At 40.7% G+C, this 27,821-nt stretch overlaps 2 protein-coding genes across 11 annotated transcripts in view; one reads left to right on the plus strand and one right to left on the minus strand.

Annotated features, from left to right (window-relative positions):
- FAM98B (family with sequence similarity 98 member B) overlaps window positions 1-7,068 on the plus strand; it is a 40,463-nt gene extending 33,395 nt beyond the window's left edge. The window contains 2 exon segments of the mRNA XM_020990768.2: window positions 4,750-5,149; window positions 5,152-7,068. Coding sequence (XP_020846427.1) covers window positions 4,750-5,149; window positions 5,152-5,189 — 438 coding nt within the window. The 3' untranslated portion in view covers window positions 5,190-7,068.
- Window positions 1-27,821, minus strand: part of RASGRP1 (RAS guanyl releasing protein 1) — a 134,277-nt gene that overhangs the window by 10,687 nt on the left and 95,769 nt on the right. For 8 of the 10 annotated variants that reach the window (XM_078151327.1, XM_078151324.1, XM_078151328.1 and 5 more), the window contains 7 exons: window positions 26,933-27,013; window positions 24,579-24,683; window positions 22,868-22,977; window positions 21,418-21,562; window positions 20,229-20,265; window positions 17,841-17,993; window positions 14,535-14,917 (listed from right to left, as the gene is read on the minus strand). In XM_078151327.1, the coding sequence (XP_078007453.1) occupies window positions 14,535-14,917; window positions 17,841-17,993; window positions 20,229-20,265; window positions 21,418-21,562; window positions 22,868-22,977; window positions 24,579-24,683; window positions 26,933-27,013 (1,014 nt within the window). Of the gene's footprint in view, window positions 1-8,718; window positions 11,665-14,534; window positions 14,918-17,840; window positions 17,994-20,228; window positions 20,266-21,417; window positions 21,563-22,867; window positions 22,978-24,578; window positions 24,684-26,932; window positions 27,014-27,821 lie in introns of those variants that run through there. The other 2 variants (XM_078151331.1, XM_078151322.1) reach the window with 1 other exon arrangement.

Genomic DNA, 27,821 nt, shown 5'->3' on the forward strand with positions numbered 1-27,821 from the left:
TTCTTATGGTTAGAATTTCTTCATTGTTCAACAAATCTTTTTACATTTTCCATGAATAAGGCATGTAAGGCACTCTGTTAAGAACTGTGGGGGATACAAAGGCTTACAAGACAGAGGCCTTGTGCTCAATGAACTTAAAGTCTAGGAGAAGACAAGGTAAATACACATTAAAAATATAATTAACACATACAGGCAGTGCATATTATGTAGCAAATAAATGTTTCAAACATTAGGCTGGTCAAGGGAGTCTTCACAGAGAAAACAGAACTTTGGATTAATTTTCAAAGATATACACACATATGTATATGTATATGTTATATGGGGGAAAGGAGGAGAGAAATTATTCCAGATATAGGTAAAGGTTTAAGCAAAGGCAAAGAGATAGGAGGATAGGTGTTCCTTGATTGCTAATCTATTTGTTTTTCTGATCTGATTATATCCACATGTATCAGAAACTGTTCTGTAATAACGAAATGGATCTTCTGTTTGTTTTTAGTTATCTATACTGGGGCTTTCTTTCATTTACACTTGCCAGACCATAAAAACAGGAATCTCAAAAACTGTATGTCTCCCCCAGTTTCTAGAGTGCCCTGTGTACAGTAAGTGCCTTAATAAATGTTTTGAATTGAATTCATTACCATGATTCATCCAAAGTTAACTGCTTAAAATAATCTATAATTCTTTTATGTAATTTCTGTATTTATTAAGCCAAGCCTCTGTGTTGTTGGCTAGAAATACAGTGGTAAATATGACAAAGGTCTTGCTTTTAAGGAGATTATAATTTGATAGGAAAGATAGGCTGTATACATAAATAAATTTGATACAGTGAACAGTGTGACAAGTACACAGGAAAGACCTAGGTAAAATATTTTGAGAAATTTGACGTGGGAGAAGTTACTTGCCCTGCCATACAGTTGATGATTGCTTATAGTTAGGAATGTTTGGCTCAAGGAAGAGAAGACTTGAGGACAACATAATGGCTACAAAGAGGTTAATTCGGGTTTTTTTCCCAAGGTAAAAGTTCCTAACAATCCGAGCTGGTGAAAAGTAGAATGGGCTGCATTGGGGTCTAGTGGATTCTTCAAGCTGAAGATAGTTTACCACTTAGGTACATTATAAAGAGAATTCTTTGTTAGGTATAGGATGCATTTAGATGCTTTCTGAGGTTCCTTCCAACTCTCAGATCCCGAGACATTCACCTAGGAGTAGGTTGGAATTATTAGGAAAGTCACTGCAGAAGAGGCAGTACCTCATCTGGGCTTTGAAAGAGGGGAAGGACTTTAGTAGATGGAATTGGGAAGAGACACTATCACAGGACATGCAATATTAGTAAAGTATGGAGATAGAAGAGGATGGGATAAGAATAGGACAGAGATTAACTCAGACTTGCTGTAATATAGTATAAAGGGGAGTAGTGTAAGATATGCCTGCTTAGGAAGTTTGGAACCACATTGTGGAAGGCCTTGAATGTCACTTTAGGCATTAGTCAGTGGGGAGGCAATGACATTTATAAGTAGAAGAATGAGTAACATGATCAGAGCAATAAATAGAAATAGCACTATGACAATGTGTGGTTTGGAAGAGGGATTAGAGAGAGGGATTAGGATAGAGGCAGAAAGACTAGTTAGGAGGCTTTTATTTTAGTTTAGACAAGAAGAAATCAAGCCTGAACTCAAGTAGAGAATAGAAAGGAAGGGGAGATTCAAGAGATAGGATCGTCAGGATTTGGCAGCTAAGTGAATGTTATGGCAAGGGATAATGAAGCATAAATGTTGAGTCAAAGGTTATGAATCCTTGTGACTGGAAGGATAGTGTTTCCATGATAGAGAAGTTAAGGGGAGAGACATCCTTTGGAGAAAAGATAGTTTAATTTTGAACAAGTTAAGCATATCTGACAGGTCATTGGAAATATAGAAACAGCTCTGGAAAAAGTTTGGATTTTGGAAACGAGATTTTGAACTTTAATTCATAAAGGTGATAACTGAAGATATAATAGATGAAATCAACAAGGGGAAAATAGAGAGAGAGAAGACAAGAGGGCCAAGGATAGGAACTTGAGGGACATTTATCAACTATGCAAATTGCTCCTTTTACTTTATTATTTTAGTGGATTTGTTCTCATCCCTTTCATGATGCAGGTCATAACTTATCCATGTGTTCTTATTCTGTGCAGTTCAAGTCCACATTTGCCCATAAATTTTCATTATAGGATCTACTCAGCATGCTGGGGTGGGTGAGGTGTCTTCACATCATTCTCCATACTCCATACAGGGGCAGCTAGGTAGCCCAGGGCATAGAGTGCTAGACTTGACATCACAAAGACCTGAGTTTGAGTTGAACCTTAGACGCTTACTAGTTATGTGACTGTCTGCCTCAGTTTCCTCATCTAAAAAATGAAGATAAAAGCACCTACCTCCTAGGATCATTGTGAGGGTAAAATTAGATGTTTGTAAAGCACTGTGTAAATCCTGTGCTTAACACAGTGCCTGACACATGGTAGGTACTCAGTAAATGTTTATTGACTCTGACTATTCTGTTATTATCAGAGAAGCACTAGAACTGTCCCTGTCCATCTGTCACCCTTCATTCTTATTTTCTGACCTGCCCTCTTCCTTTTCTAATCATATATTTCTTGGATGATAAATCTTGCTAATCAGTCAACAAGCACCTGCTGTGTTCCAGGCACCTACCAGTTCTTTTGTGCAAGTCACCATTGTCATTCTGCTGCAGCTTATCTTAATTCTCTGGTTGTTTGGGGTCACCTGAAGTTTTTATTCGTGGATTGATAGCTGCAGATTGTCAGAAAGATTGACTTCTTTTGTCAGCTTGGAATTGTTGAAAGGGCTGTGAAATGTCCTAAATGTAGTCCAGCCAAGCTTTCTTCCTTTCTCTGGTTCTTGATGCAGTTCATTATCCTTTTGCAGTTTTATCTAGGGTGTTTGTACTGATGGACTATTTCAATGGGCTACCCATCCAATCTGGGTATCATTGACCTGGACAGTCAGCATTCTTTGTTGACTTGGTTGATTTTTTTCTGTATGGATTATTACGCTGCCCTCTCGTGAATGGTTGTGGACATCACTGAGGAGTTTCTGTAGTATTCTGAGGCCAGATGCAAATAGGAGTATCTGGAGAACCTCTTTTTCTATAAAGGATCCTTTTTCAAAGCATTTTATACCCTGCATGTGAAATCCTTCTTACAGATTTTGTGAACAAAATCTCCCTGTTTTGTGCCTTGCTTGATAGTAATAGAAGACCATTGGACAAAATTATCTCTGTGGTTGTATCAAGGAATCTTCTTGTAGGGTCTTGACATTTGCATGAGAGACACTTGTTGAGGGAACCACCATTCAGGTTAGATATGCTCTCCTGAATCAAATTTTTTAATAAAAAAAGTGAACTTATTACACTTTTAAGTCAGTTGTATGACTGTAAAATTGTGGTCTGCTTTTAAAAATCATTTGTAAAAACCTTTCTGTTACCTTCTCTTATCTTTATCTATATGTATAAAACTTGTTACCTATACAGAATACTCTTGAATGTGCATAGATTATTCTCAAAGCTTTCATAGAGATAAGAAAGTGGTCATGTAGATCTGTAGTTAATGAAGATCTCTTACTCATCATTTTGGGAGAGTAATGCTGTGGATTTTTTCCTGATTGATATCTTTGCCTCTTTCAGATGTCTTGAAAATTGATCCTTCTCAGTGCTTTCAGAATTGTCATCTCCAGCATAGATTTCTACTCTCTGTTTTTGATCTAATATGGCTGTTTTTTAGTTCCATTTCCAATTCTTCATGTATAGTATGTTGGTTACATATTGGTGCGTGAGTCTCCTTTGGATGATTCCAGTGTTACTAATCATTAGTTTCTTAGTGTTGGCTTTGATCTTTGTTTTAATGAACTGTTGGTCTGACAGGTAGCTGATAATCAAATGGCTCTTGCATTTATAAAAAGTAATTTCTTGTCTGTTAAAATAGAGTCCACTTTTTTGTAGTAATGTTCATTGCTAACCAAGTTCTGTACCTTTGGACTCTTTTCTTAAAGTTTTCATGTTACAAGGTATGAGGCTTTCAAGTAGTTTATAAGCATTTGGTCTCTTCTGTTTCGTAATCTTGAACCATATTTTCCAGCAGTTTTCATCAATCTCCCTTGTGCCCATCTTTGTGTAGAAGTCACTGAGTATCGATGTATCTGTTCACTTCCTCCCTTTTATGACTTCTTTTCTACCTCTTTATTCTCTGTCATAGATGTTGGCCCATAAGCTGCATTTATTTATTTTCATGGTTATCTTTTTGCTTGTGCTTATCATAGTTTTTGTTTATGATAACGAATAACCAAAAGTCCCATGAAATGTTTTTTCCTTTAGAAATCAATTCCAACTCCTTTATTTGGGGAACATATGTAAGAATCCTCATTTTTGGAAGACAGTTAAACATATTTGAAATGAAAGGAAATAAGTAGAGTATCTTAAGTAATGGAGATATTCTCCCTGGCAAAATATCTTAAATAACAGAGACATTCTCCTCGATTATTCTGTGTGACAAGTTAGAAATAAAACCATATTCTGAGATTTATCAAGTCAATATTTGTGTGTGTAGTGTTATTAATTTATATTGCTTTAAGTTTCAGGGTAATCAGCATCTTAAATATTTGTCTTTTTTTTCTTTATCATTAAAACAAAAAACTTCTAGAATATTTGAATACTTAAGAAGTTTAATTTTATCCTTTTTTTCACCATAAAATGCAGGTGCTGATGGGAAGGGTTCCAGACAGAGGAGGAAGGCCAACTGAAATTGAACCACCACCTCCTGAAATGCCTCCTTGGCAGAAGAGACAAGAAGGCGGAGGGAGGGGTGGCTGGGGTGGAGGTGGAGGTGGAAGAGGAGGTGGGGGTGGCCGGGGTGGTTGGGGTGGAGGTGGAGGTGGAAGAGGAGGTGGTGGTGGTGGCAGCGGCGGTGGAGGAGGAGGTGGGGGTTGGGGGGGTAGTGGTGGTGGTAGTGGGGGTAGAGGTGGTAGTTTTCAAGGGAGGGGAGATTATGGTGGGAGGGGAGATTATGGTGGGAGAGGGGGTTATGGTGGGAGAGGGGGTTATGGCGGAAGAGGGGGTTATGGTGGGAGAGGGGGTTATGGAGATCCATATGGAGGAGGAGGGGTGGTGGTGGTGGTGGTGGATATCGAAGATACTAAAATTCTGTTATAGATAATTAGATGATGCCTGTTTTCTAGTAGAAGGATGTGTTCGGTACTTTTAGGCGTAGTATTTTAAATAACAGATTTGAATATGCTCTATGAAGTATATACCCTTTAGACCACCTGATACCATCACTGTTGAATCTGGTTAATACATAAAAGCATTGTTTTTATATTGGATTTTGATCTCTTAAGGGAAGTGGTCCCTATATTCCATGTATCCTTGAGCATGTTGGAGCTTTTTTTCCAAAAAAAAAAATGATGATGAGAAAATAAAACAAAAAGCTTTTTAAAAATGTAAATATTTATTACCACTAATCTTAGAATATGGGAAGGGAAGAATTTTAGTATTTTCCTGGTCAGAGTTTAGACTCTAAAGTACCTATATTTTATTTAAGTTTGTTTCATAAAACTGACCCCACTTCCCATGAAGCTATAGACTGTTGGCTTCATCAGTATTTTTTGTACATCCTTTGTATTTGTTAATCGCCCCCCCCCCTTTTTTTGCCTGGGAATAAGTAGTCAAGGGGTCCAAAATGCATTTATCTAGTTTTGCTTTTTCTCTACAGGAGGGACTCCATTCATCTATATTTTTGCTAGGGTTCCTTCTCTATAGTCCAAGCCTATTTGTACATATGAAAAAATAGCAGGTTTTTTTCTCTCCATAAAATTCCTCCCTAGCATTTTAAAATCATTTTCTGATTTGAGTTTAAAATCTTTAGAATTTTCTTATCTCACAAAACAAAGTTGAAGTGAAAATTATCTTAAATTGACAAAAGTTACATGTACTGTCTGTGTATGAAAGTATGAAATATCTTTCTTTGGCAGAAAGGGAACAAGCCTTCAAAGAAAATAATCATTTTTGCCCCACTGTTAGCCTTAGTAAAGACAAGCCAATCTGTCTGTCACCTTTTTAAGTAAGGAATTGATTGGGCTGAGCCTCTAGGCCAAATTACTTTATCTCTTGATTCTTTAATGTTAAATCTGGCCAGAAATTATATTGGATTGGTAGATTCACTACAAATGGACCGAACTGGTTTCATGAGTAGTGCTACTTCCTGAAGGAAAGAACTCATTTGTTTGTTTTCTGTAGTAGTTTGGGTGAGATAGTAGGTTGGGATAGCTAGCCAGGGAGTTAGCTTGGCACGTCTGCATTCATGATTAGAACAATGGCCTGAGAATCTAGAATCCAGGGTTCTAATCTTGGTATTATATCCTGGAGGATTAGAGGGGTAGAGCAAATGCTCCATCTCTTAGAAGAAATTTCCATGTGTCATATGGAGATGATAACACCCTGCTACTTGCTTCACAAATAATGTGAACATTAGTGAAATAATATTGTGAAGTCTTTTGGAGCAGTCCCTTATATTCAGGGAGCAAATGGGGAATGATAAATCTCTCCTAGAAATGGGATTGTGCTATCCAAGTATTTCTCAGGCAGGTTGTGGAACTGGTGTCCCAGCATATGCCGAACAACTTTTCAGTCTGTCTAATTCAATAGATACATAAATAGGTTGTTAACCAGAGAAGTGATGTGATTACTTGTTGAGCAAATTTTCAAAAGAAGCCATGGGGTAAAAATCCTAAGGAAATGTAATAACATCAAAAAAGGGGATGATTCTGTATGCTGCAGTCTTGAAAATGTATTTTCAAGCCAACCCTCTGAGACAAGATATTTTCCAGAGGAAAGGAAAATGTAGAATTTTTTTGATTGTTATTTGTGAGTATTTGTTTAGGGTATTTTTTGTATGTTTACATTTAGCGGACAAAAACACTCAAGTTCTCATTTGTGACAATAGAAAAAATCCTTTCCATATTTAAGAAAACACCTTTTAGTAACAGCTGTGAACACTGAATAAAATACTGTTTTAAGTTTCGCTTGTGTTATTTATGTAGAATCTGACAAATTCCTCTGTACCAAATGGTTGCCACCTACCCAGAGTAAATCAGAAAGGACCACTTGAAAAAATAAAAATAACTTTTCAAAAATCAGAGTTGCTTTTATCACTGAATAATACTTCCACTACCCCCCCCCAAGGAAAAAAAAAGCTTTAAAACAACTTCATCTTTCTGAAGTCTGTCTGTCCAGGAGAGCATAAGATTGTGTGGAGACCAATTTAGATCTCGGTGTCAAAAGCCTGGGGGAAGCATGGGGAGTGAGTGACAGTGTGTGCTTTGGTACTTAGCTTGCTTACTCTTGTGGGCAAGTCATCCACTCCCTGGGGACTTAAGTTTCCTTATCTGGGAAATGACAGGCTTGGATTAGATAATCTCTAAAGTTCCTTTCAGCTCTTCAATTGGATTTTTTGGGTGTCAAATTCCTAGCTTACTAAATATGTCTATTCAGAGTAAGTATAAATATAAGTGATCAAGGCTATTTCGAGGTAAATCTTTTTACTTGTGTAGTTAAACTGCAGTTGAAATAGAATTGGAAAGAAAAAGGGGACTGATGTCATTAGCTACTCCTGCTTAATCACTTCATTTAACAGCTGTTGTATCCAATGCACTATGCTGGGGACACAACCAAAATGAAGTTGTACCTTTAACCTCTAACATTCCCAAATCCTGGAATAGTTTTTTTTCCTTTTATATTTTGCCCTCAACCTCTTCAGCCCCCGTTTAATAAGTTTGTTGGGCTGAAGCTATGACATTAAAGGTATAAAATAACTCCACTACAGCCCTATTCTGTTGACATTTTGTCGTCTTTTGTGCCACTGACCCTTTCCCCCTTAAAACAGCATCTTCCAGATCTGACCTAAAGAATATCCCGCTAAGTTAATTCACCCAGTTTTGAAGGTTTAATCTGAGGCTGAGCTGTCCTAATTTTTGAGGGTGAACCTTAACACTAGCTGACTCCAGACTACGTATCACATCCCATCCAGTCATCGACCTCACATATCTTGGGCCCTCCATCCTACCGAATGAGCATCCTCTGGACCAAACCTCCAGAATCATCTCTTTTCTGACCTGCCTCCCACCCCAGGTTAATCAGCTCAGTTATGGAGTGAATTATTAATTTCATTCATTCAGTAATGTTGGGTTCTCCATGTCTGGGCCAGTGAAGTACAAACGTTGGTCCTACCAACCTAGAGAAAGATTTCAAATATGGCCCTGGATGGGTGATTCAATGTTTGTCTTTTGACCATTAACAGACTAGCTACATTTGGAAAGGCTCATCACCGTTGATGGCAGGGGGTTAACCCTAACACATTAATTTCTGAAGAAGACTACTTCCGAATTTTAGGTATAGATTGTGCTCTGATGCTTAGCACAGTGCCTGGCACGTAAAAGCTTGTTGACTGGAGGAAGTACCCACACTGACAAAATTACAGGAAGTAGAATAATGTTTTATCACATGCATGACCACTTTCCAGTTTCTCAGTCTTGTTATTTAGTGAATTGATGTGCTTGGATACTTGGCCATTTTTAAAAAGCCATAAGTCAACATTCCAGTAGTTTTCAGGCTGTTGAAAAGTCTAAAGTGAAGCTTTTCTGTTTTTCGTTAGTTATAAGAAATGACACATCATGATGGTCCTAATATCTTTTATCATATAAATATTAAACAAAGAAAACTTACATCAGGTATCAAAAGACTTTACAATCTGTACATCTGATTTTTCTGTCAGTTCTTTTACATTATACAACTTTGGACAGGTTTACACATTACGAGGATGTTAATTAAGTACCAGTGAGAAAGGGGACTGCCTGCTAAAATAGTGACATTTCTGAGAATAGACATCTACAGTAAGCACACTTGAGACCAAGGGTGATTAAATCATGGTAAAGCATGTATTAACCAAATTGTTCCACTTCAGTGCTGTAACTTTCACATCTCCATAAGGTTTGAAGCAAATAAGCCTGCCAAGCTCTATTCATTGAGACCTTTTGTACAGAGGTCTTAACCTGGGGAATGTGAACTTGGTTTTTTAAATATTTTGCTTAGTTTTCAATTTAGTTGGTTTCCTTTGTCATTTTATTTTTTTTTTTAATTAATTTTAAAACATTCCAAGAATGGATCAGGGGTGTCTGTAACAAAAAACCCCCAAACCTCTTGCAGGCTTAGTGGTTCTGGGAAAATTTGTGGTTGAATTAGTTACCTCTCGTTCAATTAACTTTCCAGTACCCAAATAAATGGGGTCATCTGGAAATGTTAGTTCTGGCTAGTGAGGATATCTTGGGGAAAGCTGAGCATTCAAGGTTTAAAAGTGAAAGACACCCCAAGATAAAAGATAAAGCCAAATTCTCATTTGCTGGAGTGAAAGGGAACCAAAATAGGAGTTTGTAAACCCTTGTTCAGACAAGCCAGACTAATGAAGTTGAATGATGCAAGATTCCAAATCTTGGACAAATTACCAACTCAAATTTTGTTATGATTGACTAATAAAATTTATCTTCCCATACTTTACGTGAAAGTGTAGCAAATGACAACATATTTATAAGTCTCTGTGCAAGATGTTTTACTATTTTCTGATTTCAGAATACTCTGGTGCGTTTGGGATTAATGTAAGAATGTCCAAAAATTGTACATGTTTCACATTCACATTTTTACACAGGAAGAAAAACCAGCCCACATGCAGGCACAATATTTTCTATACATAATGTATACATATTTACAATGTCAGCTATTATGGAAACTACTCATCTAATTAGCTTATACCTCAAAGTTTCACTAAAGGGATGGTATAACCTTTCTCCAAAACACATACATTGAAACAAAAAGAAAGGAATTTTGTCATGACCAGCTGAACTTTAGAAGGTTTCCTTGAATTAAAAATTAATTGCAGAATAAACAGAAGAGGTTGAATAAAAGACTTTCTAGCTACAGTACGACGTAAATTCATGTACCAATGTGTTTGTTGGCTGTGCCGTCTTCAATGCATGCTCTTATCAAATGCAAAATTACGTGTTTGGAGACAATGTGTCATTTCAGCTACCACTGATGCTTAAGCCCTAGGGGAGGGTAATAGATTCCCAGGTGCTTAATTTGATAGCAATAGACTTAGAAGTTATAATATCTGGCCCTGCTACTTTACTAGGTATATGACCTTGGATGAAGTCACTTCTATCTGAGATTCCATTTCTTCATCTGTAAAATGTAGGTAATAATGCCCATGCTATCTTTCCTTCAGAGTTGTCCAGTATGGTATAATGGGAAGAACTCTAGAGAAAGAGCCAATTTTAGTTCCAACTTCACCATTTATAAGCTGTGATCCTGAAAAAGATGCTTTATCTATCTGAGTTTTGTTTTCTTTCCTCTGAAAAATTAAAAGGACTGGAAAAGATGGTCTTTCAGGTCCTGCTAGTTCTAACATTTCTATTCTAAAAGAAATGATGAATGTGCTTTCTATTAATGTGTAGTGTGCTTTGTAAATGTTAAAGCACTTTTAAATGGGCAGTCATGAATCTGCTTATGATCATCATATAGACCAGACAGATTGTTGAGATAAGATAACCTCCCAATTGCACATCGTGGTATTTTGTTAACAGGCTTTTTAAATGAAGAAAAATGAGTTCACTTTCAGGTAGAAATGCCTAGGGATAGAGTAAGGAGAAGTGAGATTTGGAACAGTGGGAGAACAGGAGAATGGCCTCCCTACTGGGAAACCTACGGACACCCAAGAGACAGAAGGATTGGCCAGTCTTCTCTGAAGACGTGGCATAATGATGTTGAGATGAGCCATGATTGGCTCACTGAGATTACGGGTGCCAGGATTGGAGGAGGGAGGTGTAGTCTGTTGACAGACTAACAGATTCTCTGTTGCAGGCTTGAAACAAGTTGAATGAGTGAGGCAAAATGAATCCTGTTCTCAGGTAAAGTAGCTTCTGTCCCACAGGGAAGAGAATTTTTTAAGAGTCTTCTTCGGGCTGAGTTTAGAATTTAGTTTGAAGGATGTCGAGATCATTTGGGGTAAGAACAGTGTTTCAAGAAAAGGGTTATGAGCCTTGTCAAGATCCTGTATCCAGGCTTTCCACTCCCCTGGACTGGCACTGGAGCTGGGTGGGGAGGGTTTTGGTGGAAGGAGATGTACTGAGTGCTGACATGTATTATCTAGCTTTTTTTTTTCAGTGAGGAGACGGGGAGGAGAACATCTCTGGATAACACCCCACTGAAAACATACTTCCTCCTCAAATGAATGGGAAAAGGAATGAGAGTGTGTGTTTTTTGATGAAGAATTTTTCAGGTTGAAAAGAGGGCATATATTTTAAATAGAGTACCACACTCGACATCCCAACATTCTGGCTTTTCCCCATTCCCTTGTGTTTGGCAGCTCTGGAGAAAGTTGAGTTCTACCCTTCTCCATGATGTGACTCCTGTGATCTCCTGGCTTCAGGGCTAGGAGCATTCTTGATGTTCCCTATGGCTCAGGACATGATTGTTGCTTCTTTCAAGCCGGAGAGACTCGATCTTCTTCTGAGCAAACCTTAGTTCAGTCCTTAGAACTTCATTGTCTGCCTTCAGAGTATTTATTTCCTGAGGAGAAAGAATGAAGACTATGTTATAAAAGCTGCAATGAGGAGCAAATCCAGTTTGGTGGTGTCCCAGGATGCTGTATTTGATTGGCATATCCCATTCACTGCAGGGAAAATTAAAAGTGATTTTTCAACATGGTTGTTTTTTTTTTCCTGAGTAGAAAATGACATCTTAAATATCAAACCAGCATGTGAAAACAACAATTAGTTCTTGGTTTATTGACACAAAAGAATACATTTGGCTAGCAGGTATGTTAACCCAACAACTATCTGCTTGGGAAGCTTAAATGCTTCAAGTCAGCAGGCTAGAGGGTAGCAAAAGCAATAGTCAAGTCAGCAGGAGCCACAAATGATCATTATTAGGTCATTGATGAGAGACCCCTATGTACATGATAAGAGGAGATTTTTCAGAATTTAATTGGGAGAAGGAAACCAGCTCTGGCCAGGCACAATGAAGGTAAAATGGGGGATGTGAGAGATGGGTGCAGCAAGTGAGTAGAAAGAATCATAGGAAGGTGAAGACGGCTGTGGCAGTTCTTCACCTTGCCCCACTCCCTTCACCTCTGTAATAATCTAAGGGGCTTTGACACGTTTCCCATCTCACTTCCACCTACTGCTTTTTTCACATAGAAGCATTTGCCAAAATTGAGTTTCTCCTGCCAGTGAGAAGCAGACAAGGCTCTTGAAGATTTCTTGAAGCTTTTTCACTCCAGATGTTGAATGGTTGTGCCATATCTGCAGTCTCAAAATTTTCCTTTCCATAGAACTCCTAATTCTCAAAAGTTACTTTTTGACATTTTTCCTCCTGAAAAAGTCCGTTACTCAAATCTATATTTTGTCATTTTCTGATATGACATGGTTCATGGAGCACTTCCCTTTTCCCTTCCTTCTCCCCCACCACATAGTTTTTTGTTTTTGTTTTTGTTTTTTTTATTCAGGGAAAAGAATTATTTTCCTTTCCATCAACACCAAGGGACCACCCTCTCCTTGCCACTGTGTTTTTCTCCAGCTTCCTTCAGTTCAATTTCTGAGTACCAGACTTTAGTTTTCAGTTTAGTTTTAGGGCAGAAGGGTAGCTTCAGTAACCTTATCAGGCAGACAGATGGTAGAAAGACAGCAGAGTACAGTGAACACGCATTGAACTTGAAGTGAGGAAGGTCTGGGTTCAAGTCTCACTTCAGGCACTTACTAGCTGTGTCCCCTGGGCAAATGATTTGACCTCTATGGGCCTTAGTTTCCTTATCTGACTTGACTTCCAAGGTCCCTTCCAACTCTAAAACTATGATCAGATAAAGCTGTGAATCTTCTCCTGATCTGTTATTTGCAATGCCTCCTTTCTGAAGAGGCCTTCCAACCTCAGTGCTGTGGGAAGAGGCACATCCAGCCGGGAGTTTCCTCAGATCTTAAATCCTGGCTAATGGGGATGTACAGCCCCTTGCTTCTTTGTCCTGAAAAGCTAGGAGGTGACTCAGAACGGAATGGTTAGCCAATAATGTTACAGCAAGGGTATCTATTGAATGAAGTCATTCCCTTGTTCACCTGAGCACCCACCCACACACAAAAACCCCCAACTGAAAACCTGCCGATTCTGTTAACTTTCTTATTTCTAGCTGAAGAAGAGTGCTTTTGCCATCTTTGCCTCTTTTTCCCAGCACCTGCATAATTGTTCTCTTTCCTCTAACCACCAACCATAACTCAATCTTTGTTAAACTCCCTACCCGCTCTCCCTCCCAATTCTCCTTCCCTTGGCTTACTGTCCTTTCAGACTTCCCCAGTGGTCACTCTGTGATCAGGCCATTTGTATCCCAATGAATACTCTTCCTGGCTCGGCTGTGCCATGTGATAAGTTCATGGTTGATGCAACTTAATATTATAAATTACAGTATTAAATTATAAATCTTATAAAGTCAAATGTATTCTTGATCGTTACTGTTGCGCCAATCACACTAGCACATCCCCTCAAGCACATTCCAGATGGACACATGTCCTGATATGTGAGGACACATCAATGTTGCCATTTACCGACGCACCTAGAGGGAGGCTTTCCCCACCTCCAACACACACACACACACACACCACACACACACACACACACACACACACACACTACTACACTCCAAGCTGACTCATCCACTTTCTTGCCAGGGAAAGCTCCCAGATATCTAGGAAGGATCAGAGATTTCAAGCTGAAAGAAACTGCAAAGGACTAGTCCAGGGGTGGGGAACCTGCAGCCTCGAGGCCACATGTGGCCTTATAGGTCCTCAAGTGTGGCCCTTTGACTGAATCCAAACTTCACAGAACAAATCCCTTTAATAAAAGGGATTAATAAAACTTTGACCAATGCAATGATCAACCATGATTCCAGAGCTCCAATAATGAAGCATACTATCCATCTCTTGCCAGAGTAGTGGTGGACAGAAGGTACAGAATGAAACATGTCCAATGTAGAAATTCCTTTTTTTTTTCTAATGGGGGGTGGGGTAAGTAGGAAGAAGGGAGGAAGAGTAAATAAGTTTTTTTTTTAATTAAAAAAAATTAAAAACAACTCAGTGAGGTAGAGATGGCATAGTATCATTTTGTAATGAAGAAACAGGATTAGGAAGGTGATGTGACTTGCTTGGGGTCAACTCTCCCAAAGTAAGTAACTGTTCTGGGATTCAGACAAAGGTCTTCCGAGTCTAAACCTGGTCCTCTTTTTTTTTTCCCTGGTAGTTTCATTCCCTTACTTCTTTCCTATTCCTGTCCAGTAACTGACTTGTCTCATATCCCCCCCAAATGACGCATGGTTCCTGGGTTATCTGGCTTCAGCTTGCCCTCCTATCTTCTTTATCAGGAAAAGAGAAAAGGAAAGGATATGGGGACAGGAGTACCTGCTCCAGGTCCTGGTAGGTGGGGAGTCTGAGGTGCCGGAGGTCCTCTTTGGATTTTGTGATGGACTCCTTGTTCTCCCACTTCACAAAGGCCCGCTTGCGGACCAAGACTGGGCTGGGGCAGGGAGACGTGGAGCTGGGAAGCAGATAAAGAGTGTCCTGGGCTGCCTTCCTTGGGGAAGACAGCAAGAATGAGCCACTAGTGCCTTCGTGGCCAACCCAAGTGACTGACTCTGTCTGTGTGCCCTTGTGGGCCATGGCCCGCTTCAGCCTGACGGAAATCTTCTGAGCAGACACGCCCATCAGCATGATTGTCCGATCTTTGCTCTCCTCATTGTGTTCCATTGCCTCCCCATTCACTAGGAAAGGTCCTTCCTCAGACCCTAAGGGAAAACATACAACACGTCAGTTTGTCTTGTGTAAGCAGAGACCCTAGCAGAGTTATAATAAGCAGTTTTTGCAGCCGGAGCAGCAGAAAACACACCCCAGGATGAGCGACAGAAAATGAACCCTCAAATCCATTTTTATTTATTTTTTGTTTGTTTTATGGCTAGGCAATGGGGTTAAGTGACTTGCCCAGGGTCACACAGCTAGTAAGTGTCAAGTGTCTGAGGCTGGATTTGAAGCCAGGTCCTCCTGACTCCAAGTACATGGCTCTATCCACTGCGCCACCTAGCTGCCCCCTCAAATCCATTTTTAAAGACAAAATCAATTGAGGGAATAGGTGGGGAGATACCCTAGGACACTGCTCATAGTGAGGAGACAGAGAGACTCTGGGGCACTTCAGAGAGGAAGACCAGCCATAAATAACTAAATATAGCTAATAACTAATAAATATAAACATATAAAATATAAATATTAAATATTTATAAATATATTTATAAATATAAATATAAACTAATAACTAATAAAAATAATTATTCTTGCTAACAAGGGGCCAGGCCAAGACAATTCTAAACTGAAAGATGGCTAGTGGTAGCAACCTCTAAATTTTGGTGCACAGCGGCCAATGATCCCATTACCCTACTCCAGTTATGACTTTTGACTTAGGGTTGCTAGATTAATCTCAGAAATGAGAAAGAGCTGGAATCTTTTATTTTCCTTTTTTTGGCAAGGCAACCAGGGTGAAGTGACTTGCCCAGGGACACACAACTAGTAAGGGTCAATTGTTTGAGGCTGGATTTGAACTCAGGTCCTCCTGACTCCAGGGCTAGTGCTCTATCCACTGTGCCACCTAGCTGCCCCAAAGGAGCTAGAATCTTAATAAAAAATCTCTCCAATATAATTTCCTTTTAGAAATATTTATGCTGCTTTGAAGTGGATGGCAATAAACTTCATTCAAAAATGCTGCATTAAAAGACCCTTGAGAAAGTTGTGGTAATATTAGATTCTAAGCAGAACAGACTATTCCAAATTCCTTTGTATTTATTTTTCGCAGATTTTAATTTATATGGACAGAGAGCAAATCTTGAAGCCATGAAGACCTGATTTCAAGTCTTGTCCCAGAAAAATACTGGCTGTGTGATTTTGGGCAAGTTACTTAAACCCTTGGTGTCCTAAGCAACTCTAAGATGATAATTGCAGAGAAGGTGTTGACCTGCCCTGGGAGAGGGCAGTTTTTTCCCTCTGTAATTCATGCTATGAAAGCACTCTCAGGGCCAGGTCCTGTCCTTAGGTTTTGTACTTACCTATACACATGATATGTTCCTCCTATGCTCTCCCAGTGGAATGTAAGCTACTTGGGTAACGAGACTGTTTCATTTTTGTCTTTGGAACCTGCTTAGTAGAGCATCTAGAACATGGTGGATTTGCACCATGTAAAACGGTGGCATATCAATAAGCAATTCAACAAACATTTATTAGGCACCCACTGTGTACACAGGGCGCTGGTGATAAAAGATGAAAAGACAGCATAGATTTTGCACTTTCGTGAAGCTTATAATCTATACCTGAACCTCAAATATCCTTAGGAAACTACCAGAGTGTCCAGCGTCCCACTATGCAGCCCAGACTACTAGGCCTGGGGGCAATTAATGGCATTTCCCTGTGACGGCAAGGCCTATGCTACTTTTATCGTGTCACCACCCCGCTCAAACACCTTCCGTGGCTCTCAAAAATAAGCCTCAATTGTAGCCAGAGTGGCCTACTCATTGCCTCCTGAGTGTGGCCTGTGCTTTCTTGATCCTTATCTTTGTTGGCCCAGTTCTCACTACCTAGAATGCTTTCCCCCTTTCTCCCCACTTATCTGCTTCCTACCTATCGCTGCTCAAATGTCCCCGCCTCCAGCCAAGCCTTCTTGGCCTCTCCCCACAGTGATGACTCCCTTTGCTGAGCACCGAGCCCTCATTTGGCATCTACTGTATACTATGGAGAATTATTGATTAAATGCCTCACGGATATGTCTTGTCTCTCTAAGCAGATCATCAGCACTTTTTTTTCCTTTTTGAGACGGGTCTCCCTAACTCACTTAGGATGGAAGTAGGGCAGTAACTCAAGGGCCCAATTCTTTTCATTTTTTTTGGCGAGGCAATCGGGGTTAAGCGACTTGCCCAGGGTCACACAGCTAGTAAGCATCAGGTGTCTGAGGCCGCATGTGAACTCAGGTCCTCCTGACTCCAGGGCCAGTGCACTGTCCACTGCTCCACTAGCTGCCGCTAAGGGCCCACTTCTAATATTGATCAGCATAGAAGCTTTAACCTTCTTTGCTTTTCTGACCCCGGGCCAGTTCCTCCCCCCAGCCCCAATTAGGCAGCCTCCACTGTCATGGGCTCACCATATTGATGTTGCACTTGGTGTGCACACCTGATCAGCCTTAGCCCGACTATATCTCAGAACTCCCAAACTTAGCTTCATCCTCTAGCCTCAGCCTCTAATGCAGCAGGGACTAGAGATGTGTGCCATGACTCCTAGGTACATCAGTAACTCCTAGACAGGACCCAGGGTCTATTGTTTCTATAAACTAGACCGCAGTTCTGGGCACAGAGTAGGTAGGCCCTTATTAAACATTTGGCAGCTGATTGATGTATCCAACCTGCCTCCCCCTATTCTAGTAACACTAAGCTTGATATGTTAGCAGAGGGCTTTGGCATGGGATTGGAGAGTGGGGGAGTCAGTCCTGGACTTGGTTAAAATTCAACTCAGCAGTAACTTGAGTATAGGTGTTAACTTTCAAAGGCCAACTGGTTCTTGGGTGAAACTGCCCCCATAGTGGGTGGTGCTTGACAGGACCTTGCCTGTCCTTCCTGCCCTATTCCATCTCCCATTCTCCAGCATTCAAGATGGCAGCTCCAAGTCCCACACACTCACCATGCTGTGGATCTTTGACGCCCAGTGGGCAGAGGGTGGATGCCAGCCCTGCAGAGGTGCTGTTCTCGGCCGGCAAAGCCGGGTTCTTGGATCTCTTCTTGCACTCAAACACAACCAGATCCTTGCACTGTTTGTGGCAGTTCATCCCACAATCTGTAGACAAAAGTCTTACTTAGTGATTCAGTTTCCCTTCCTGCCATCCAATTTAATTCAATAATAATTAAGCATCTCCTATGTGCACGGCATAGTTTTTTCTGCAGACATAGAGACAAAAAGGAAATAGTCCCTACTCTCATGTTTATATTCTGTTAGGAATACATTTGTATACATATGACAATGCGTACACAAAATGGCATAATCCCCGGTACACTGAGGAAGAGAATACTAATGGGGAGCTTGGGGAGGAGGTGATAGAATCAGTGAAGGCTTCGTGGAGAAGACAGCGCCTGCGCTGAGACGTGAAAGAAGTCAGTTACTCTGAGATAGAGATGAGGAAGAAGCGCAGTCTAGGCATGAGAAGAGGTCTGCACAAATGCAGGGAAGCAGAGAGCATGTGAAGTTCAGGACCAGCTTGCGCCGGTAAGCAGGAATGACTCAATAACTCCTGATTGGTGTTAAGCCTTTCCAAGCTCCCTTCGTTATTATGAATGAAGCTAGAAAACTAGGTAGTCTCTTCACTTTGAAAACCTTTTGGTTTTATTGGAATAGGTAGCAAGGGCCACTTTTAATGAGCTAATCCATGAAGCAGGTATTTTCTGTCTCCAAATCAAAGATCGTCTTGGCTTCTCTTAAGGTTAGGAGATTGGAGGCAAGATGTAAGGGGGAGTGTCCAAAGCAAATGATCTCCCTGGGAGAGTTCAGCCACCATCTCTAGCTCCTCACTTCTGAACACCCTTGATACCTGGATTCAGGATTCTGTTCTGGAGTATGCTGAATGTAGACATGCTAACCAGGGTTTGGGGCCATTAGTTCTAATTCTGATATTCTATGATTCTAAGTGATGGCCCCAAACCCTATGGTCTAAGTGACCTTCATGGTCGCTTCCAATTCTGAGATCAGGTAAACCAGCTCCCTACCCACTGCCCATATCCTGACAACAAGTTATTTCACCTCCCAGAAGAAGCAGGCCATTCTATTTCCATACACCTCTAATTACTAGACAGTTCTTCCTTATATTCAGCTGAAATCTGTCTCCCTAGAATTTCTACCCATGGGTCAAATTTCTGTCTTTTGGGGTCAAGCAGATTTAATCTAATGCTTCTCTCAAATTATAACCCTTCCAATATATGAAGACAGATATCATGTTCACCTCAAGTCTTTCCTCTAGGCTAAAGAGCATTACTTCTTCAATGTCACATGCATGGTTTCAAGTTCCCTCACCATCAGCGTCACCCTCATTTGTATTGGCCTCAGTTTGCTGATGTCCCTCCTAAAATGTGGTGCCCAGAACTGAACTGAGTATACTCCAGATAAGCATACTCTAGCACAGAGTGTGAGGGGACCACGTCTTCTTTTTTGCTGTATACTAGGTTTCTAGTAATGCAGACAAACATAGCTTTTCGAAACAATAACTATGTGTCCTATTGGTGTAGCCCTTCCACTGGGATTGGAGGGCTCCTCTGTGCTGGCTACCAGAGAAGCAGAGACCAAGGTCTTTTGCTATGCGCAGAGGCTAAGTAGGGAAGCAATATCTCTATCTCTATATACATATATATGTATGCATACACACATACACACATATACATATATGTACATAGATATAAGTTTGTATGTATACACACAAATATAATTATACATATTATATATATGTATATAGTTATCCTTTCTATATCATGACTTTCCCTTGATATATCATAGGTCAGCATAAGAAATTAAATGGGAATTTTTGTGGAGTTTTGCTAAAGCGCAAATGACATATGGGGAAACTGAAAGGTACATAAAATATATGCATAGTATTGTATAATATCAAAATATTTTATCTTTTAATACTATAAACACCTCACAAAAGAAAAATAAAAAATTCAGACTTCTTCTCTGGTACAAAGGGAGGGCCAAAAAATTTTACCTGCATTTTCCAGATTGCAGGAGTGCCATGTCCCTAACCTCTGTGATGTGGAAGGGATATAACTGTATACATATATGTGTGTATGCACACATACACACATATACATATATACACATACATATGATATACCTATAACTGATCCCCAGAACATGGAATAAAGAAGCTAGCTTGGAGGTGAATTTGAAAGCTGTAGAAATGAATGGGTGGATGCCCAGAGGACTTGTCTCCTTAGAAGAAGGCATGAGGGGCTGCATATGTTGAGCCCACCTAAGTCACTAAGTCATTGGTCAGCACGCGAAACAACACAGAAAGCTGGAATTTACCTTTGCACCGATAACCTTGCTTTATGACTCCCCAGAGCTATAAGGCAAACAAGAGACATGTTAGAAACCCTCCTTCCCAATGCTGGTCCACTTCTTCCATCTTGTTTATTCCCAATGTTTTGAGACCTGATATTTCTTCTCCCTGATCCCATTTCCCTCTCTCTGTATTTTTGTCTTCTGGGTTGCCACAGCCAAAGAACTGGTCACCAAGTGGCCAGCCTACTGGTGATAAGACTCTCCATGCTTAGCTGGGCTGGTCCTTGGAAAGCAGATATGGTGCTGCCTGGACCAGGGGGTGGGGAACCTGTAGCCTCAAAGCCACATGTGGCCCTCTAGGTCCTCAAGTGTGGCCCTTGGAATGAATCCAAACTTCACAGAACAAATCCCCTTAATAAAAGGATTTGTTCTGCACTCAAGGCCGCACCCAATCAAATGAATGATTCATTCAGCAGATGAGGAGACTGAGCGATAGGGAGTTTGAGTGAATTGCTCCCAGTCACACAGGCATCATATGTTAGAGCTAGAATTTGAACCAAGTTCCTCTGATTTCAGAGTGAGTGCTCATTCCACTGTACTACACTGCGCTGTGGCTCCTTTTTAGGCTCCTGAGCTAAGGTAAGAGTTCAAATTCTGCCTGAGACACTTACTAGCTGTGTGACCGTAAGCAAGCTGCTTAAGCCTGTACCATCCTCACAGGGTGCTGTGAGTATGAAATGAGGTGGCATGTAAATTGTTTTGTAAGCCTTCAAATTCTATATTAATGGTAGTTGTAATTATTGTTATTATTATTGTTGTTCAGAGCAGCTAAGTGGCACAGTGGATAGAGTGTGGGGCTGGCAGTCAGGAAGACCCAAGTTAAAATCCAGCCTAAAATATTAGCTATGTGACTCTGGGCAAGTCATTTAATCCTGTCTGCCTCAGTTTCCTCATCTGTAAAACAAGTTGAAGGAAATGGCAAACCACTCTAGTATCTTTGTCAAGAAAACACCAAATGGGGTCACAGAGAGTCAAATATGACTGAAATGACTAAATGACAATAATTGTTATTAGGTTCTTGGGGTCGATGGCTATGTCACAGTGAGTAATAATGAGCAGTGGTCATCCTTTCCCTCTCTTATTCCACACCTCCTCTGCCCTCCCCCCCTTTATCTCCTCTTTCCAGCCCCAAAGCTCCAGAAAGGAGACTCACAAATCCAGCACAGTTGTCACAGAAGGTGGGCTTTAAGTAAGTTGTCTCCTGGAAGTTATGAGGAAAGCCGAGGCCCAGCTTGGAATAGATCGAACTGGCCCTCATGAAGTAGGCAGTGATTTCATCCCGACTGATCAAGCCTTCCCTGTTAGGAGACCAAAGAAGGAAGGTGATGAGTACGTGTGTGTGCAGGGGTTATGAGCATAGCTACATCATAGAAACGTCCTTCCCTCCCTGACTCTTGGCATTTGCATGTTATTTCTCCCCCCCCTGCAGTGACTTTTCATCTTTTTGTGTGTCCTGGACCCCTTTGGCAGCCTGGTGAAGGCTATGGGCCCCTTCTCAGAATCATGTTTTCAAAATCATAAATTAGGGTTATAGAGAAAGCTAATTATACTAAAATACAGTTATGAAAATATTAAGGAAACAATTCTATGGACCCTAGGTTAAGAATTTTTGCTGTAGTGGAAACCCATTTTTCTTAGAGTTAAACTCATTTTATTTCCATAAATTTATGGAAGAGGAGTCAGTTATCAGGACAGTGTGACAGAGTCATGGTTGGAAGAAAGACGCCCCTGACTCCATGGCCAAAAGCTCTTTGTGATCCTGAGCTTCCATCTCTGTCTCTCTGCTTCTGTCTCTCTGTCTCTCTCTGTCTCTGTCTATCCACCCGAGAATCATCAGTTGAGAGCTTTGTAGCACTGGCTCTGCTGGGTTGTGGACACTGTCTATTTATTGAGGTCTGGGCAAACTGCCACAGCCTGGAGATGGGGTCTCCATGCCATTGAAAGAAGGGAGGAAGGACTGGGCTATGAGCGGGTTTTGTTGTAAGCCTGTGTTGCCTCTTGGGTCTAACGTTGCAGCCTTGCTGTTGGTAGCATGAGAGGTAGGGAAGGAGAGCTGAATGAGCTCAGGGTCACTGAGTGTCAATTCTGAGCCTTTTTATTTGTCCTCCTTTTGGATTCTGGATCTCAAACCGCAAAGACAGCTGAAGTTGCTTTGGCATGTAATTTCTGTTTTGGAAAAGTCCAAAAGGTCATCAAGATACAAGAAAATGTCTAGTCCAGGGGTGGGGAACCTGTGGCCTTCTGGGTCTTCGGGTGCAGCCTTTTGACTGGGTCCAAGTTTTACAGAACAATCCTTTTATTGAGGGGATTTGTTCTGTGAAGTTTGGATTCAGTCAAAGGGCTGCACTTGAGGACCTAGAGGGCCACATGTGGCCTTGAGGCCACAGGTTCCCTACCCCTGGTTCTAGTCCTCTATCTTGTTCACATGACCTACTTGGTTAGGTGAAGGAAGAGGAATTGACTAGAGGTTCCTTCTAGCTCTGCAATTCAGTATAAGACCATTGCGTATAAGCCCCTATGTGTACATATGCCTCTTATGACACATTGTTCTCACCCACTGGGACTCCCATCTATGTACCATGCACACACAACCAAGGCCTCACCTGTCTTTATCCATCACACAAAAGGAGAAGGGGAAGCTGGCAGCAATCTTTTCAAACTCTTCCTGGGAAATATATCCATCTTGATCATGATCATAGTTCTTGAAAACAGACTGGAAGAAAGAGTAAGAAAAGGGAATTTTTGGATGACTCTCAAAAAGCCACTGATGATTCTTCATGTTAACCAAGAGATCAGTGATCAGGTGACCCAGATGTAAGCCTCTCATTACCCAAGTATGGGCATATGGAACCTTGCTCCTCAGTCATCAACAAAGTAAATGTGTAGGTCACTCCTTTTTCTCTTCCATTATCTGGTGGACTGCATGTGCCCCCAGTGCTATCAACACATCCAATATATGCTTAATCTCTGGCTACTCTGCCCTCTTTGCTCATTATAGATGGAAAAGCCCTCTTCCCCCCTCCCTCCTGCCTAGCCAAGCCCTACCCATCCTTAAAAACATAGCTCAATGCCCCATCCTCACTACAGAACTCCAAGAGCATTTTCTGTCCTTAGTGACTGGCTCTTTCATTCAATGCTTCATATTGTAACCTTTGGGGGTGGGTGGGGTATATCTTTCTGCTATCCATCCATCCCTCTATTCATCCATCCACCCATTCATCCATCCATCCATCCATCCATCCACTCATCTATCCATCCATCCATCTATCTATCTATCTATCTATCTATCTATCTATCTATCTATCTATCTATCTATCTATCTATCTATCTAACTATATCTATTTTTTGCAACTCTATTGCAAGCTTCTGGAAGGAAGGGGTCATTTCTTACCCTACTCTATATCCCCTTCTACATTGAACCTAGCAGGTTCAGTATGTATTGATTCCTGTGCCCCAATCACTTTGTATTGATTTAGCAATTACCATTTATTAAATCCCACTGTGTATAAGGAATTGTTTAAAATGGCCAAATTTAGATTTTCTTCACTTAGTCTCTTTTCTGCCCTCATTTATTATCTCTCTCCTCCCCCAGGAAAACAATCCTCAAATAACTAGGAACCCTTAAAATATTTGGGGAGATTTCCTTGCCTGTATTTATTACCCCAAGGGGCTGTCTACCTTGGTGAGGTGTGGAGAGAGATACATCTCTCTCTGCACTCAGGGGCTAAAGAATACTGAGTGAACTGTTAGGAGACTTAGCTCCTGCAATTTAGAGTCATTCCCTCTCTTCATTCTCATTCCTGGTTCTGAGGATGGCTCTCTATTGCCTTTCATTTTTAGGAAAGTGTTTCATAAATGTTATTATGATTTCAACCTCTCTGCCGTTGAATCTCTTATCAGAGCCATCAACAAGGAGCAATAAGGACTGGTTTGAGTTTCCTAACCCTTCTGTTCAATTTTTTAAAACTTGGGATAAACTAACAAAGAGGGAAATAGCCCAAGGCAGGAGAGAAACAGAAGTATGATGAATCTAACTTAAAACTTAAAAACATGTAAATTTCTTTTTTTTCTTCCTTTTTCCACTGCCCTGACCCTAGAGGTTGCTACCATTAGAGGCAAATATGTAGATATCATCTTTTTTTTTTTTTTATACTATGCTATGTTATGGAAATGCTTGTTTCATTCCATAAACTCATTCTCACGAGTTCCAAAATAACCAACACATCTCCTTTCCCCTTCTCCCCAAGGCTAGGCAGTTCCCCATGGCTTGCTCTTGCTTAAGGATTTTCTCTGCAGGAGCAGTTTTGTACTTACATCCACCATTCTCTGCACGTGTTTGCTGATGGTCTTTGGATCAGGTTTGGGAGATATCCCTGACGCCCAGTCTACTACAACTGGAGGCTTCGAAGGTGTTAGAGGCTGAGGTGAAACATACGCAGAGTAACTAGCAGCTCTTCCCATCACTGCTCCCCCAACCCTGACTCTACACACACAGGCTGTAGAGATTCATAGCTAACTCTTCATTATCTACAATGTGAGAGTATAAACCAGAGGCTGGTAAGTTATTGCCTGTTGTAGCCCAGGAGCTAAGAATGTCTTTTGTTTTTCTAATTTTGTTATATTTAAAAATGTGAAGCAGCTGGGTGGCAAAGTGGATGGAGCACTGGACCTAGAGTCAGAAGGACCCGAGTTCAAATCAGACCTCAGACACTTCCTAGCTGTGGGGCCCTGGGCAAGTCACTTAACTCCAATTGCCTCCACCAAAAAAAAAAAAAGGTAAAATTCATTCTTAATTTTTGGAAGTACAGAAACAGGTAGAGAGCCCTTGAACCAGAGTCTGGCAACCTTTGGTATAGATAACACAGAGAATATATGACTTTTACGTAGACTGAGGGCCAAACATTATTTGGGTAACAAGGTAGAATTTAAAAGAATACTGGCCTTGGAATCAGAACCCCTGGGTGGGACTTTTAGATTTTCCATTTACCATCTGTATAACCTTAAGAAAGTCAATGATTCTTAGCTTCATAATTGCCTCAGTCAGACTGAGACCTGTTAAAGACCTTAGCTTAAAAAAGTCAAGGTTTCCTACTGCATCCTGGGCCACCTCCAGTCGTTCTGATCCACATCTGGCCACCGGACCCAGATGGTGCTGGAGGAGAAAATGAGGCTGGTGACTCTGCACAGCTCTCCCTCACCTAAATCCAATTTACTTGCATGTCACAGCATCACCTCCCTGAGGTCATGGTCCTTTTTGAGAATGAAGGACAAATAACAAGTTTTCTCATCTGCGAAATGGGGATAATAACAGCTTTCCTTATCTACCTCACAGTTCTGTTGTGAGGAAAAGGATGGGGACTGGACCTGTGATTTCATCAGCATAGGAAATTCCTGGATGTGGAAACTCCCTCTAGAAATGCAAGTTGGCACCTTCTCTGCAGTTCATGGTTTTTGAGCGTTGTCTAGAGCACTTAGATGTTAAGAGACTTGCCCAATGTCACACAGTCAGTATGCATCAGAGACTGGACCTTGAACACAGATCTTCCTTGTTCTGAGGACTCCCTATCTATTGCCTCTCATTGTGAGGAAAGTGTTTCATACATGTTATTATAATTTCAACCTCTCTCCTGTCGCATCATTTATCAGAACCATCAACAAGGAGTAATATAGAGTGCTTTGAATTTCCTAACCCTTCTGCTCAATTTTTTAAAACTTGGGATACACTAACAAAAATAGTCCAAGGCAAGAAAGAAACAGAAGTATGTTGATTCTGATTTAAAACTTAAAAACATGTAAATTTTTTTTCCTCCCCCCAGATGGCACTATTAGACATGAATATGTATATATCATCTTTTTAAAAATTATACTATGTTATAGGAATGCTTGTTTTATTTCATAAACTAAAAATTAAATAAATAATTAATATAATTAATAATTATATATAATATATAACACAAGAAATAATTACATAATAAATAAATAAATAAAATTTAAAGACTTAATATTAAAAAAACCCAAAACCCCCTTTAAAACATGTAAATTTCTTTTCCCCCCCCTTCCTCCCCTGCCCTAGAGATGGCTACCATTAGATGCAAATATGTATATAACATCTTTTTTATTATATTGTTACGGAAATTCTTATTTTATTCCACGCATTATAAATAAATACATAAAAATTTAAAAAACCCTTACTATAAAAAAAAAACCCTTAAAAACAAAAACAAACAGGGAGAACATTCCTTTAAGTCTCCTTCCAGCAAAGTGCCCCATCAATTTGCATACTTTGAGATGTGAGGTTTTGAAGGTGGCTTTTTCTTAAAGTGGACCTCCTCTCCTGTCCAACAGGAATAATGAACTTGATCTTTCTTTACACAGAGGCCACGAAATCTAACACTCCAAGGTAGTTAGCCTGGATTTCACATAGTGGTCACTGTCCTCCCTCACTTCCATCAATTGGCTCTGGGCTAAGGCCCTTCCCAAAGGAATGAGAGGCACCCCACCACCACACAATGCTCAGTCCCCGCCCATAACCGTTAGCCCAGAGGGATTCGACAAAGACTTGTTGGCAGCAAAAGTTTGGTCTTTACAATGACCGCTCCAAGACCTGCCCGAGTTGCATGAGTATACATTAATGGAGAGTGGGGAGTCAATATATGAAAAACTCTTACTGGGGCTCTGTGATTTCTTGGTTCTCGGGCATATGAAAGCTCATAGATTTCATCTTCGGTATAGTAGAGATCCAGAGATAACTGCAGATCAAACAAAGTCAGGTTAGCCTCTCAGATATTCCTTTTGTGTTTTCCCTAGTTTAGCATTGACGTGACTTTCCTGTTCTTAGTCTACTGTCCTGTATGGGGCTTGCTGGCACAGCGAAGTAGACTTTTAACAACTATGACTACACGTAGGATATGATCCAATCTGGTGGCGTTCATTCACCTGAGCAAATAGTTGCTTGTAATAGTTGATCCCTGCCCCCCACCCCCTAATGGGCAGGGATCAGCTTGTGGATCAGTTTTTGCATACTGGGAACTTAATTTTTTAGGAATTTGTAAATAGCGATATGTTTACTCTCTCACTTTGAGTAGTGTGTCAGGCTTGGATGGGGCCTTAGAGAACACTGAGTCCAGTCTTACAGATAAAGAAAGTGGCAGAGCAAAGACTAGGAAAAAGGCCTTCTAATGCTCACTCTGGGGTTTTTTCTACTACACTTTTAAAATACTCAGCAAGAAAGGGATCTTAGAGGCCATTTAGCTCAGCCTCTCTGCTTTTACAGATGAAGCAACTAAGGCTCAGCAGAGAGGCTGGGACTTGTCCAAGGTCATAAAGGGAGCAGAGGCAGTTTTCGAACCCAGGTCCTCTGACTCCATTAGATTGTAAGTTCTTTGAGGGCAGGTACTGTCTTTTCCCTCCTTTTGAATCCCCAGTGCTTAACACAGTGCCTGCTGCTTAATAAATGTTTATTGACTGACTGACTGACTCCTAACCTGGCGTTCTTTCTGTTTCACCAAGCTGGGGAGGCTATGATGATCACTCTCATTTTGTGAATAGAGAAGTGAA

This window comes from Phascolarctos cinereus, unplaced genomic scaffold, assembly GCF_003287225.1.
Source record: "Phascolarctos cinereus isolate Bilbo 61053 unplaced genomic scaffold, phaCin_HiC Scaffold_3;HRSCAF=262, whole genome shotgun sequence".
Lineage (NCBI taxonomy): Eukaryota > Metazoa > Chordata > Mammalia > Diprotodontia > Phascolarctidae > Phascolarctos > Phascolarctos cinereus.